At 45.7% G+C, this 15618-nt stretch overlaps 1 protein-coding gene across 5 annotated transcripts in view; it reads right to left on the bottom strand.

Moving 5' to 3' along the window:
• Positions 1-15618, bottom strand: part of LOC120406147 (all-trans-retinol dehydrogenase [NAD(+)] ADH4) — a 55459-nt gene that overhangs the window by 16955 nt on the left and 22886 nt on the right. For 2 of the 5 annotated variants that reach the window (XM_039540496.1, XM_039540500.1), the window contains exon 1: positions 10211-10356. The exons of 2 other annotated variants lie outside the window; for them this stretch is intronic. In XM_039540496.1, coding sequence (XP_039396430.1) covers positions 10211-10240 — 30 coding nt within the window. In that variant the 5' untranslated portion in view covers positions 10241-10356. Of the gene's footprint in view, positions 1-10210; positions 10357-15618 lie in introns of those variants that run through there. One more of the 5 variants, XM_039540498.1, reaches the window with a different exon arrangement.

The raw sequence follows: 15618 nt of genomic DNA, 5'->3' as shown, positions 1-15618 counted from the left end.
TGCGTAAAATTCCAGGTTTTCATATTCTAACGAAGGAACCACACAAACTTCGGTTCCTTAGCACCCCGCCACTTGTCTGTGAAAGCCTTATACTTTGGTTCTGTTCAACAGTTTTTCTCAGATCATCCTCAGTTGGGGCATCAGGTCATGCCTTTAACAATCCAGCAATGTTCAGTTTAGTATTGATCTGTTTCCCATGCAGTAACTTTGCGGGTGATCTTTGCGTTGTGGCATGTCGTGTAGCCCGGTATGCTTGCAAGAAATCAGTAGTGAAGGGTACTCACAATCGCCCTTCCAGTTTAGCTGTTTGCAAACTCTCTGTCAAACTTCTGTTAAACCCCATTGGCTTGAGAGTAATATAGGGATGACCTTCTGTGTAAAATGTTCCTCTCTGCTAGAAAAAAGTTTCAAACTCCAGGGAAGTAAATTGACTACCATTATCTGAAACCAGTTCTTTGGGGTTACCTTCCCTTCTGAAAACTGAAGAGAGGAACTTAATTACTGTAGCAGAAAAGATTTGCGATGTAAACGCTACCTCAGGCCATTTACTGAAATAGTCTATTAAAGTGATGGCATAACGACAGTCAATTGGAGCAGTATCAAAGGGTCCTACAATGTCAATCACCACTTTTTCCCATGCAGATTCAGGAAGAGGGACAGGCTGTAATGGGGGGGATACATGTCACTGCTGTCTTATCATGCATTTGGCAAATGACACAGGATTTCAGTTTGAGAGTCCATCCCTGGCCACCAATACAGATCCCGTAGTCGTTGTTTAGTTCTGACAATTCCTTGAGGAGTATCGTGTGCCAGGTGTATGAGTTTTGACTGTAATTCTTCTGGAACAAGTAGCCAGTGTGTACCTTGTAGCACATAGCCATCGAGCAAAGAAAGTTCATCCCGAACTCTAAAATAAGGCAACAAAACTGGGTCAAGGTTTTTAGGGTTACTGGGCCATCTCTTTGTCAGAAATTCCCATAGTTTTTTGTTGAATTGGACATGCTGAACAAGCAACTTGAAATTGTTCTCTTGTAACTGCAGTAAGAGTGCTTGTAATAAGCGCAACTACTACATCCTCATCCTCCGGTGGACCATCTGGTGAAGGCACAGGCAGGCGAGAAAGGCAATCAGCTACCACATTTTTGTTTCCAGGCTTATATTCCACTTCTTAATTGAAAGAGAGTAGTCTTGCAGACCATCTAGCAATACGATATCCTGCTCTTCCCAGTCCTTTTGTGGTGAGCAACGTCATCAAAGGGCTGTGGTCTGTGTGCAACTTGAACGTGCGGCCCCACAGGTAAGTTCTCCCAGACACAAGCAAGTGCTTCTTTTCGACTGTAGAATATTTTCTCTCAGCATTACTCAGTGTCCTTGAAGCAAATGCAACAGTCCTCTCTGTGTTGTCCTCATGAAGTTGTGTGAGGACAGCCCCACGTCCATAATCAGAAGCATCAGTAATTACAATTGTGGACAATGCAGAACTGAATAATGCAAGTACTGGACTATGTACAATCAAGTCTTTCACCGTTTCGAAACTAGCTTGTGCATCCATTGTCCACACTAAGATTGAACTTCTCTGTAGTAATTCTCGTAACGGTTCAATGACAGAAGCATAATTGGGAATGAATTTTGCATACTAGGAGGTAAGACCCAAGAAGGAACGTAAGGTTTGCAAATCTGTTGGTGGAGGAGCATTTGAAATTGCCAGGATACAATCTAGATCAGGTTTTAGTCCAGCCTGTGAAATTGTATGCCCCAGAAAGGAGAGTTCAGTTTGTCTAAATTTGCATTTGGACCTATTGAGCTTGAGGCCTGCTTTGCTGATGCAGTTTAGTACAGACTGCAGGTTATTGTCATGCTCCTCAGTAGTATTTCTAAACACGATAATATCATCCAAACAGCACTGAACTCCATGTTGATTCTTCAGGAGGGAGGGAGGAAGGAATAGCTCAGTGGTTTGACCATTGGCCTGCTAAACCCAGGGTTGTGAGTTCAATCCTTAAGGGAGCCACTTAGGGATCTGGGACAAAAATCAGTACTTGGTCCTGCTAGTGAAGGCAGGGGGCTGACTCAATGACTTTTCAAGGTCCTTTCCAGTTCTAGGAGATAGCCTATCTCCAATTATCATTTTTTGGAAGGCACTTGGGGCTGATATGAGACCATATGGAACACATTTAAAACCAAATAGTCCCTCATGTAATAAATGCTGTGAGGTCTCTGCTGTCTTCATGCAACATATCCTGGTGGTATGCGCTCTGCAAATCAAGAGTAGAAAACATCTTTGCTCCATGGAGTTCTGCAAATACTTCTTCTATGTGAGGAAGAGGATGGCTGTCAATCACCATAGCTTTATTTGGCTCCCTTAAGTCCACACAAAGGCGAATGCCTCCACCCTTCTTCTGCGTCACTACTATAGGTGAAACCCATTCCAAGAATTAATCTCATCAATAATGTCATTTTGAACAAGTTTTCTAAGTTCCTCTAAAACAGCTTCCCTGACTGAAAATGGTAAGCGCCGTAATTTCTGTCGTACAGGCATCACATGATTCTGCATTTTAACTTTATGCAGAAACCCATAAGCACAGCCGAGTTTTTCCTCAACCTGGTGTTGGGTCCCAGCTGAAACTGGTGTGTACCACAAGAGTGCTTTGCTAAGGAAGATCAATTTGTCCATTAACTACCCTAAGATTTAAAGCAGCCAATAAATCTCTGCCAAGGACAGGAGTGCCTTTGTGGACAATGTAGAACTCTGTATTTACACAGCAATCACCAAAAGTAACTATTGCTGGCAAGCAGCCATGCAATGGAATATGGTTTTTCAAATAGCAGACCAACTCAAGTTTGGGTTCAGTAAGAGGCACATCTTTAAAGTAATGCAAATAGATGGAATCAGGTAGTATAGGTACTGCTGAGCCAGTGTCCAACGTTAGCTGAATAGAGTGTGATTTGCCTGAGGGTATGGCAGAAACGTTTACAGTGCACTTTATCTGTTCTGGAATATGTGCAGTAGTGGTTTTGTCCATGCTCAGCACAGTAACATCTGGAATTGTAACTGCGTGCACCTGTTGATTGAACTGGCTACTGTGACATACTTTAGCAAAATGCCCAATCTTTTTGCAATGATTGCACTGAGCTTCTTTTGCTGTAGCTGACTCAATCTGACTAGCAATGGTTATTGCTTTTTCTAGCGTAAACCTTATACCTATCGACAAGGGACCTTAAACCTTATACCTATCGACAAGCTCATTGCAAGATGTTGTGGGGATCCACAGTGAAAGCATGCTTTTACTGTATTTTGCATTTGCTGATTCAGTGGCTTTTTATTAGTTTTCTTCTTGTTGTTTGTCTGCAGCGATAGTGAACTTTTCTGCAAAGGACTGGACTGTGCCTCCTGTATCTTTGCTCATTATTTTGGCTTCAGCTGTAGCTGACTCAATCTGACTAGCAATGGTTATTGCTTTTTCTCGTGTAAATTGTGGTTCTAGAAATAAGAGTTCTCTTACACGAAGCATGGTTGTTTTCTCAATGAACTGGTCTCTAATCATCTCATCTGCCATATTCCCAAAAATCACAAGTTACAATCAGACTCTTCAGGGAAGCAATATACTTCATTATAGTCTCCCCTGGTTTCTGCTCACGCTGGCGAAATCTGTAGCGATTAGCTACTACATTCACTTTGGGCACAAAAACGTTCTTTAGTGCAGTGAGTGCAGTCTCCTATTTATCATATGCAAGGGGAAAAGTGTAAAATATACGCTGCCCTTCTGCTCCAAGGCAGTGGATTAGCAGAGCAGCTTTCTTACTTCAGAAATCTCTATAGCACTGATTGCAAGCAGATAAGTCTCAAACACATGGATCCAGGCAGTAAAAGCAATTGGAGGCTCACCTGGGCTTTGCAGAAAGGGTGCAGGTGGGTTCAGAGGCAGAAGATCCATCCTCGTCACCAAAATGTTGTATCAACCAGGCAAGGTACTAACAAGCGTCAACAGGACTTTATTTTTAAAGTGGAAACCTCTTTACCAAGCTGCTGCTGCAGCACCCTCTGTAACTCTCACTCTGCCTCCTCAATTCCTCCCCCCTCCTTCCTGTTTCCTGTCCTTTCAGATTCCCAACAGCCAGTGCTCCCAGTTCTAATAATACAAGCACGATCTAAATACCACACTATTCTAACTAGAACAGCCTGAATTGGGTAGTTGTGTCCTCAAAAAATAGCTGAGAAAAGACACTGTGTTTGAGTCAATGTGTGCACTTTTTGTAAATGACATTTTACTTTTGTTTTTCTTTTAGCCAGCTAAGAAGCATAGAAATCAGAGCCGCCAACTGGCATCATTTTAAATGACTGAGAATTTTTTAAAAAATTGAACCGTGACTGACTTACTAAAACCTATTGCAAAATCCAACTATATGGGTGAAATGCATCCCTGTGCAGAGGACCAGCATAGGCCTACAGGGTTAGGGTTAAAGCTGTGCAGAGGAACAGGCCAGAGTTGGGATTAGGTCCTAGTTGAGATTTAAGTGGTTGGGTAGGCCTTGTACGGGCCTTCTGCACAGGGGTGTGAATTTCAGCCTATTGGCTTGATTGATGGTTGCCCTGCACCTTGTGTAGTAATTGACATCAGCACAATTAGTGTGCAAAGTCTTGTAAAAATGCTACCAGGGTCAGAAAGGTAGCATTTTATTTCCACTTTTCACTTGCTCTGCACTGCTGTTCATGAAAGTACAAGGTTCAGTGTGTGACAATTTGGGGACTCTATGTGCAGCTGATGAATTCTGCTTGCTATTATGAAATTGTTTTATCATGGAATGCCTCTCGGTGGATCATTTGCTGACAGGGCTGTAGCACGTACCTACCGGACCAGGGACCACAGGGTCAGTCTTTAGATCTTAAATGATCACTTATTCAGGTGAGACAAAAGGCTGGTTCCTATCCATGAGGACAGATTTGCAGAGGGAGAGGTCACTTGGCAATGATGTCACCTGGTAGGGTTCTGTGGTCACCTGCCAAAGGAGGCTGGAGGTTATAAAAAGAGGGTCTCTCAGCTGCCATTTTAGAGGCGGAGAGAGAGAGAGAGGGGCAGAGAAGAGACCAGAGAGTCCATATGCAGGAGGACGGGGGGCAGAGAAAGGAACCTGGACTTCATAGAGGACTCTGGACTTTGCCCAAAGAATTGTCCAGAGTGGTGGGGAAACTGAGGCAGGGAAAATACATATAGGCTTGTTTCGTACTTTGTATAGAATGGAGTATCTCTCAGGTGAAGTAAAGAGTAATGGTGTTTAGAATCCTCTGCAAAACCTGTCTGGGTGTCTGTCGGCTTTCACTGTCATGTACCCATAAGGAGGTGAGCTGTAAACCAGAAAGCTCACCCCTGGGGTGGGATCATGGGGAATATGCAAGAGCTGCTGGGGAGGCTTGAGGGAGAATACACTAGTTTCTGGGCCTAAGCAGTTGGGCTGCAGGGTCCCTACTGCCAAGAGGGATGTCAGATACGAGGTCTGTGCCAGGAATGCATGCCAGGAGGTCCAAAGTCAGGGACAATGCTTAAACTGTGCCCCACCCCAGCAAGCTAAGGCATGTGAGATTCAGCATTTGGATCCCCTCATAGCAGTCTGGCAAGTATCCCACAAAGGGAGCTTGACCAGATCCCTGACAGGAGGCAGTGATGAATGGACCCTACAAAAGTAATATTTTTTAAAGGCTGCCTTAGTGAATCTGTGTACTGTACAACAAGCGTACTGGGCAGAACTGAGACTGTGAAATGCAGGGAGGTTGGAGGGTGAAGAAATCACTGTGGCACTTTCGAGGTGCAGCAGTCTAGGATCCTGCTGCAGAAGTGGTGTCCCTCAGTGGAGAAGCAGATAATTGTGCAGGGTGTAAAGGATTAGAAAGATGAACTGCTTTATCTGAACATGAGATTTTCTGATTTATTTATATTTTCCAATGTTCATAAATAAACACAACACAATTTCAACTGAGGTTCTGTATGTTTTGAGCCAACATTTCCCCTTGTCTGGCTTGCAGGTATGACCAACAGTTTCTATCACATCAGGGTGGGACAGATTTTGCTCTCGTTTAAATCGGTAGTTCTGCTTGCCACAGACTCCTACTGAAGCTGTTCCACTTTGGATAAATAATTAAACCATCTTTGGAGCAGATGACTGGACGTGGGTCTTCCTCCTCCTACACGAGTGCCATAGCCACCAGCTTACAGAGAAAAGACTTGTCCACGCGGCAATTTAGTGTGTGGCAAGCTAGGCTAGCATGTCATGTACTAACTGGCTGTGTGACCTGCTACTGTGCACTAAAAATTCCAGAGATCAGGTCCCACAGGCAAGATAGGCATTCCCCAGCCTATTTTCACCTGGTGTGAGGATCTTGCTGGGGCTTAAGCATAAGATATGCATCCATATTCCTAGAGTGAAGTATAGTGCAGATGCCTGGAGGTAGAAACTTAAGTGCCTAGGGAACTTTTATAGCAAGAACAGTACCGGGTTTACCGCGGCACCAGAGTCAGAAGGGGCCCCAGCCAGCCCAATCCCCTGGCTGGTGCCCCCCGCCCCTTTCCACCCCTGCTCTGCCCCACCCCCACCCCCACTCCTCTGAGGACTGCAGCAGGGGTCGGGCCCCTGCACTCACCAGTGGCAGAAATTGGAGCGATCCGGCCCCAGCTCGCTCCGTTCCGCTGGCTCCCAGCCACGCTGCCTGTGAGTGGTGGGGGGCAGTCCCCCCTGCCCCCTAAGCCTGGGGAGGAGATGGAGCAGTGGGGAAGGGGCAAGGGATCGGGAAGAGAAGGGGAATGGGAAAGTGGGGGCCCAGCATACGGATCCCCTTGGCAGCGGATTGGGCTCCCCTGTTAAGCAAGCCCATCAAACCCTCAATCTGACAAGTCCCACCTCCCCTGCATCCGTACCACTCTGATGAGCCCCCCCAGACACCTTCCCCACTAAGTCCAAACCATCTACATGTGGACCCCCACCCAAAAGAACCCCACCTCTCCTGCACCCAGACCCCCCCCCCACTGAGCTCTATCCACTTTCGCTTGTTCCCCCTGCAGACTCCTGTTGCCTCAGCACCTCGAACCTCCCTCTACATCCAGATCCCTCACTGAACTGCCTGCACCCAGACTGCCCCACACAGAACCTTCTTACCCCATCTGGATCCCCCCACACTAAGTCCATCTGCACTTGGATCCTGCTGCCAGGCTGAGCCTCCCTGCCCACATCTGGTGTGCCGGGTGCAAAAGGGGCAGGGTCCCAGGGTGTTTCTGTGGCAGGAATGGCCCTTGTGCTGTGTCAGGGTCAGGTTCAGCCTCACTGCCAAGGCCCTGTCCCAGGGGGCGGGGGAGGCTGCAGGGTAATCTCCCATCTGTGGCCTGTGCTCCCCACTGCCATGGTGGAGCTTCCACATTTATTGTAAAAAAAATTGCAGAATTTTAAAATATTATGCACAGAATTTGATGCAGAATTCCCTGAGGAATATGGGGCACTGTACAGCTGTGATGGTGGGACTGAAGGGGATGCTGTGGTGGGGGAGCTAGGCCGGGGATATGGTGTGCAGGCTTCTGTGCAGTTGTGGTGGGAGGTCAGCAGGAGGGGTCTCTGGGCAGGGGGTGCTGGGCATAGCAGGTCTGGGGGCATTGGGATCTGTGGGGGAGGTCTCTGGGTGAGGGGGTGCTGGGCATAGCAGGTCTGGGGGCATTGGGATCTGTGGGGGAGGTCTCTGGGCGAGGGGGCGCTGGGCATAGGGATCTGTGGGGGCAGTCTCTGGGCGAGGGGGCGCTGGGCATAGGGATCTGTGGGGGCAGTCTCTGGGTGAGGGGGTGCTGGGCATAAGGGCAGGGCACTGGGCAGGGGGGCAGTGTGGAAGGGGCACGCTAGCAGCACAGGGCTGGGCAGGCCAGTGCGCATCTAGCAGTTTGGGTTTGTAAACAGTGCCCTTGTGCTGGGCTGAGTGGGGCCACCTCCCCCGTGCTGTGTCTCATTGCCCCCAACCAGCCCCTGGCTCTGTGCACTGCCCCCCATCATATGTCCTATTTCCCCAGTGGGGGCCCACAAATATTTTTGGCACTGGGCCCACAAAAAAGTTAATCTGGCCCTACAAGAATGTAGGTGCTGAGTGAGTTTAGGCACCTACAGAGTTAAATAGCACCCTAGGAGCATTTGTGGATTGCAGTGGAGCCTAAATCTGGGGTTTAGGTGCCTATGTCCCTTTGTGGATCTGGGCTTCAGATACTATGGTTATGCCGGGCTATGTTAGTATTTTAAAAAGACAGACTATGTTTATCTGTGATCAACTTTTCATATAGAATTTTAATCCAGATTCTATTAGGTTTGATGGAAATTGGGAATCTGAGGCTTTCAATTTAGTGTTCATCCTTCAAATCTTAAAATGTAATTTAAAAAACAAACAAACAGCTATGGGGCTCAAATATACAGCTAATTAAAACAATATTTTCTGGATTGCAGAACTTCAGCTGCTTTGTAGACAAGATGTTAGAGGAATAATCTAACAATCTGATCAAACAACTGTTCAGTTAATAGAACAATTAACATTAACTCAACTGCAGTCCTAATTTAATTTCCCTTCTAACAAAACAACTATTTAAGTTAGGGTTCTGGTTTACTGTGGAACAGCCTCAAGCACAGTTTGTTGAAATGAATTCCTCTTGGCTTCCAATGTAACTAGATATTTATAACTGTCAGGAATGGAATCTTGCAATCAGTTAGCAACCTTTTTTGTCCTGTTATTTTTTCTTATTGCCATCATCCAGTATTTCATCATAACTCTCCCTATTAGTATTATATCTTTACAGTTTCTTAGAGAAATGTGAACTTGGACAGAGTTAATGGAATGAGAGTGCCTTGCAAAATAATTTATTAGGTGTAACTGTCAGGACCTAACCCTGCTTGCATTTAAATCAAAAGGAAGTTTTCCCTTATGCAAGCACTGGCCCCTATCTTCTCCTAGTTCAGCAGGTTACCACCCTGTCCTCATTGAGATACCTCTGAAAAACATTTTAACAATGCTCATGAGGACTGAGGCTGTAGTATTAATAATATAGAAAACAAAAACAAGCAAACTCTAAATTGTTTCCTCGTCCAGTTTTGGCAGTGTGCCCCGTCTCCTCTTTAGACCCTGCCCCTGCAAACACTTGTGCATAATCCTACTCATGTGAGCACTCCCCCTGAAGTCACATAAATAAGGTTACTGACATAAATGTGTTCAGGATCAGACCCTGAGAATGTAAATTTTTGGGGGCCCTTTAAATTGGGTCAGATTCTTATCCTTGCTCTGGTCCCATTGGGCTGCTAGAGTGGTGCAAAAGCACTATAAAATTACCCTCAAGAGCTGATCTGTTGCTTTTGCGTTACTTAGGACAGGGTTGGGACATTGTTTCGGGGGGTTTGCCCAGGGCTGGAGGGGGCATGGCTGGAGTGCTTTGCATTTCAGCAATTCCATCGCTGTAATGCCCTTAAGAGCTATTCCAAGTCATGTTTGCCCCACTCCTTCCTGAGGAGCAACAAACAGATTTCTTGCAAACTTGAGGCTGTACACCATTCTGTTTTGCAGAGTATATTGTCAATGCTAACCAAGTAATAATACTAAAATAAAGACTGAGGATTGGGCCCCATGCGGCACTTAGCCCTAGGTCTGTAACATTCATATGCTATAAACCATACTAACATTCCAGGGAAACAGTTATACTTCTGACCAGGTACACTGTACAACAGGGAATAAAAGTCAAACCATGGCATACGTCGGGGCAGCGCATGTAGCAGGAACGTGCTCTATTCGCTGATTTTTTAAGATTAGATTTAATAAAAACCCTTTTCTGTGCATCGTAATCTCAGAAACAGCTTCTCTGCACAGTGGTGCACATCCCCCATGTTGCAGCACAGGGGTATTGCTCTCAGCCTGACCCTGCTACTCTCCATCCCAATTGTGTGACTGTCTTCCCCCCAAATCCCCAGTGAAATCAAGGAAACACCAGGACTGCAGCATCCCTTACTTTTACTCTACACTTACTGCGCTCTACAGTGCCCCAAGCAGGAGACATGGGGACCCTTCAGAGCACTCTCCCTCTGTGCCACCCTTGTCATTGCTGCAAAGGAAGAGTGAACTATGTGGTACCTGCACAGCACTCTGAGCAGATGTACCCATGCTATGCAGTCAAATAGGAGGATTGGAAATCAGCACCAAACAAGCATACACCTTTTGTCTTACTTTTCCCACAGTGCTCATCTTCCTCCTCTCTGGAGTCTCTCTCAGGAAGGAATCTGGGCTCAAAGAGTCGTGTTCAGATCAGCCGTGCTACCAGCGCCACAGGTACAGCCCACAAAAGTCTGTCTGTCCAGAGAGCAGCCTACACTGCCTTAAATAGTAGCTAGCATTTCCCTCATTCCACTCTCCTGTCCCCTCCTACCTCAGCACTCCTCCCCTCCCCTTCCAGTACTTCCTTCCCTGTACTTCCCATGATTTACTCAACCTTTTGTTTGCCTGAGATGAGAAATATTAAATATTCTAGTTCACAAAAGCAACTGTTTCTAACTCCATGGTAAACTACCAATGAACTTTATTAATCCCATATATGTTTCAAAGGCCTAGCAAAATACAGCTGCTGTTCATGCTGCATATCAACTACTAAGCAACAGGACCAGAGATACATCTTCACTTGGCTTGCACTCTGACTTGCCTGGTGATGGCAGAGGACAGATATATTTAGTATTATCTGTTGACTTTGAAGGGAGCAGGATTAATCTGTAATGGAAAGCCTCCTCTTGGTATATGTGCAGCTGGTGAAAGGGAAGAGTGCTTGGCAACAAGATCGATGAGAGAAATATACTGGTGCTTTACTTTGCAGCTGGTGAAAGCAAAACTGTGCTAAAAATAAGTTAAAAGTAACGAAGCTCTGAGAGACTCCGTTTTAATACAGTAGACCCACTCTTATAAATAATTCTGAACTGATCTCTTATTAACGTTCCAAAAAAGTAGTCATTATGCAGATATCCAGTGCTAAACGAATCCCTTGACAATTCATTGGCGCTCTACTAGTAAAGTGAAGGTGTACACCTAACCTTAAAGTCAATAATTTGAATTGTTTCTTTTAGTCTCTATCATATGTATTGTATACAGCACCAGCAATACAAATTTTGAAATTGAAATTGCCACACATTTTTAACTTTTCAACTGCATTGATTTGATTAATGATACACTTAGAGTCAGATTTATTTACGCAGTACAGACTTTATTGAAAGGGAGTCTGGGCTCAATCCTGTTCTCATTGAAGTTTATGAGAGCAGGGCTGAATCCTGTAGCCTTGAAATTTATACACCAAGAAGTTTTAACAGCCAAAACCTACATTTTGGACTACGACAAACGTAGTGGTACCCTTTTATTATTGATAATACTCTGCATTTGTTTAGCTCCTTTCAGCAGAGAATCTCAAAGCCCTTTACAAAACACTCTTTTTAGCATTTGTAAAGGTCTTTCAAATTCAGGGAGTAACAATGCAAAGTAAGCTCTTCGGGACAGGTCTGTCTCTTTCTGTGGGACTTTTACTTTTATTCTATGTATGTGCAGCACCTAACAATGGCATCCTGATCTATAATACAAATATATACATTATATTATAATTAATAAAAGGATGCTAGTTAGTTTGTCACAGTCTCATATGCAGGGGTGAAAGTAACTTAAAGGACTTACCAGTACTCTGGAGTCCTAAGCAGGGGGCATGGCCTCAACCAGAAGGGGGCATGGCCTTTAGAGTCCAGACCCTTTAAATCACTGCTGGAGCTACCAGCTGCTCAGATGGCTAGGGGCCCCAGGGGCCATTTAAAGGGCTGGGGTCTCCAGCCACTGCTGCCGCCCCGGGCCCTTTAAATCGCTGCCTGAGCCCCACTGTTGGTGCTGGCAGAGATTTAAAGGGCCCGGGGCGGTAGTGGCGGCCAGAGCCCTGGGCCCTTTAAATCACCACCTAAGCCCTGCTGCTGGAGCCCTGGGGTAGCAGCAGTGGGGCTCTGGTAGTAATTTAAGGGGCCAGGAGCTCCCAGCCGCTGCTACCACAGTGGAGCCCCAAGCCCTTAAAATTGCCACTTGGGGAAGCCGGTCTGGTACGGTGTACAGGCTCTTGCCGGTACACCATACTGGGGCATACTGGCTTACTTTCACCTCTGCTCATATGTAAAATGTATTGTTGTAGATGTGTTGGTCACAGAATATTAGAGAGAGATGGTGGGAGAGGTAATATCTTTTATTGGAACAACTTTTGTGGGTGAAGAAGAGCTCTGTGTAGTTCAAAATCTTGTCTTTCACCAAAAGTTGGTCCAATAAATGATATTACCTCACCCACCTTGTGTCTCTCTAATATGTAGACAGTGATAATTGGGTTTAAATACAGCTTGGGGCTAGTCTACAGTCTTTTAGTAGTAGTATACCCATTTTCCAGATAGTGGGGGGAAAACAAGGATGTTAAGTGACTTTGCCAAGGTCACATAGAAAGCTTGTAGTAGAGCCAGTGAAAGAATTTGGGGGTCTTGGCTTCATCCCTTCCTCTAGCCCTCTGAATACATTGCCTCCTTTAGCTGTAGGAGCCAGATTTATAAAGGTGTGCATGTCCTTTTGTATGTGTCTTGAATAGTCTTATTAAGATTTTTATGTCAGTTCTGTGGTAATATTATGAACTTAAGAGTTAATTTGTGAGGTCCTTATTTGGGTTTGTTGGTATAGAAATAGAAGTCAGGTTCTGGAACAAAGAGTGCTAATTTGCTTTGAACATAATTAAGCATTTGCAGTAAAGGCTGGTTTCTCTATTGTGCACATAGGTTGTAACAAACCTACTGATATACTGTCTGCTAGGCTGGAAGGCTTGTTAACTTGCAAAATTTCATTCAGTAAGATTTCTGGGGAAATTTTTAATTTTCAAAAAGATTTGATGTTTTTGTGCATCTCTTGGCAGTGTGTGCTAAGACTACATGAGAAAGATTTATATTTTGAGGGTAGTATTGGAAAGTGTGAATGGACTAGGTCTTTTGGTGATAAAGGGATTTATTTATTTAATGGCATTCTGCATTATAATATCACCTTATTGTTTTTATTACTGAAATAGCATGTGCTGTTTCTCTTGTCAATCAGGCATGTAATTGGCTAATCTTATCTCTCCATCCATAGCTCCTTTGTTTTGCTTTGAGCAACAGCCTTCAGTATCTCGCCCCTGAAGCTTATTTTTTTGTTCTGTCTTGTGTACACTTGGCGATAAGCAGATCATACTTTGGCTTTCCTATTGTGAAACTTTATTTATATTAACATTATGTTGTGTTTGTGTTACTATAGTTAATCAGAAGCAAAAAAGTGTTGTGGGGCCTTAATCATTGCCTTGAAGGCTTTTCACAGTATGTTGGACATTGACATTAATCTTCAAAAAAATTTTTGACTTTAAAAATCCCTAGAATGTTCAAAGAGGTGCTTAGTAACTGGAGCTGGGTCACAACACCACAGAACACAACATAAGAATGGCCATACTGGTCAGACCAAAGGTCCATCTAGCCCAGTATCCTGTCTTCTGACAGTGGCCAATGCCAGGTGCCCCAGAGGGGATGAACAGAAGAGGTAATCAAGTGATGCATCCTCTGTCACCCATTCCCAGCTTTTGGCAAATAGAGGCTAGTGACACTATCCCTGCCCATCCTGGCTAACAGCTATTGATGGCCCTATCCAACATGAACTTATCTAGTTCTTTTTCTGAACCCTATTATAGTCTTGGCCTTCACAACATCCTCTGGCAAAGAGTTCCACAGGTTGATTGTGTGAAGAAATACTTCCTTTTGTTTGGTTTAAACCTGCTGCCTATTAATTTCATTTGGTAACCCCTAGTTCTTGTGTTATTTGCTCCTTCTCATAGCACTTCCTTATTTACTTTCTCCACACCGGTCATGATTTTACATAATTCTACACAGTTGGTGTTTCTCAGAAGAAATCTGTATTGAGAAAAACTATTAATGGGAAATGTTCCAAGCAGGTTCTAGGTAGAAAGCATAGTCCCCTCTGTTCTGTCTTAATTTTTTATTTACCAAGAGTGCAGTAGGCTTGAGAGGTTTCAGCCAAATCAGGGCCTCATTCTAGCACATAAGGAAGCAGTTTATACTAACTGCTTCCTTTGTCCACTAACCTGTTGTGTTTTTTTTTTGGCATGCCCAAAACTCAGTGACTTAAATATTACTTAATACCACTTAGGGCCCTTGTTTGGGAACAGAAAGCCTGATCCTGCTTTATTGCACACCTCAGATTCCAGAGGCTGAAACCTCTCAAGCCTACTGAAAGTTTGGGGTGCACCAGGAAAGCAGGAATAGAATCCTTATTGTGCAAAAACAAAAAACTTAAGTGATATTAGGCAGCAGAAAAATCACAATGGCTTCTGCAAGATGAAATAAGGGTCTGAACACAGGTAAGGTGAAAGTGGCCCTACTGATGTATATGTCTCTTCTTCTGAGAATTGCATATGTCCATTACACTAGGTGCAGCCACACCTTGTGCATTGGTGAGTTCTCCCCAGCAGTACATGTAGGGGCAGCCATGCCATGCCCTGATGTCCCTCATGCTCCCAAGCAAGGCTAGAAAGGGCAGAGCTGCCCCTGCCTATTCTTCAGTTCCTTCCTACTGTCCATGGTTGGTGGTCAGCACATACTGTGCATCGGCTCGTTCCTCCTGTGAACTTGCCTTTCTAGCTAGTTGTAAGCTTAGCTCTAGTCAGTGGTACTTATTTGAGTCCCTTAGGCCCTCTTTTCTTTCAGTTACTACTGCATCAAGGGAAAGCAAACCCACAGTCCCTTTGATAGGGTTGCCAGGTGTCCAGTTTTCAACCAGAACGCCTGGTCTGAAAGGGACCCTGGTGGCTCTGGTCATCATTGCTAACCAGGCCTTTAAAAGTCTGGTTGGTGGCACAGAGGGGCTAAGGCAGGCTCCCTGCCTGCCGTGGCGCTGCACAACTCCCGGAAGCAGTGGCATGTCCCCCTCCAGCTCCTACGAGTAGGGACAGCCAGGGGGCTCCACACACTGCCCCAGCCCCAAGTGCCAGCTCTGCAGTTCCCATTGGCTGGGAACCACAGCCAGTGGGAGATGCAGGGGCAGTGCCTGTGGACAGGGCAGTGTGCAGAGCTTCTTGGCCACGCCTCCATGTAGGAACTGGATAAGGGACATACTGCTGCTTCTGGGAGCTGCCTGAAGTAAGCCTGCACCCTTGACCCGCTCCCATGCCCCAACTCCTACCCCAGCCCTGATCCACTGCCCACCCACCAAACCGCTCAGTCCCATCCCGGAGCACCCTCCTGCACCCCAAATCCCTCATCCCTGGTCCCACACCAGAGCCTGCAACCCCAGCCAGAGCCCTCACTTACCCCCACACCCCAACCCCCTGACTTAGCCCAGAGCTCCCTCCCATACTTTGAACCCTTCAGCTCCACCCTCCAGCCTGGACCCCCTCCTGCACTGCAAACCTTTCATCCCTAGCCCCATCTCAGAGCCTGCACCCCCAGCTGGCACCCTCACCCCTTCCTGCACCCCAACCCCCTGCCCCAGTCTGGTGAAAATGAGCAAGTGAGTGAGTGTGGGGAGAGCGAGCAACAGAG

This window comes from Mauremys reevesii, linkage group 5, assembly GCF_016161935.1.
Source record: "Mauremys reevesii isolate NIE-2019 linkage group 5, ASM1616193v1, whole genome shotgun sequence".
In the NCBI taxonomy this organism is placed as follows: Eukaryota; Metazoa; Chordata; order Testudines; family Geoemydidae; genus Mauremys; species Mauremys reevesii.
Note: the sequence above shows the minus strand (reverse complement) of the source record. Positions and strands in the feature narration are given on the sequence as shown.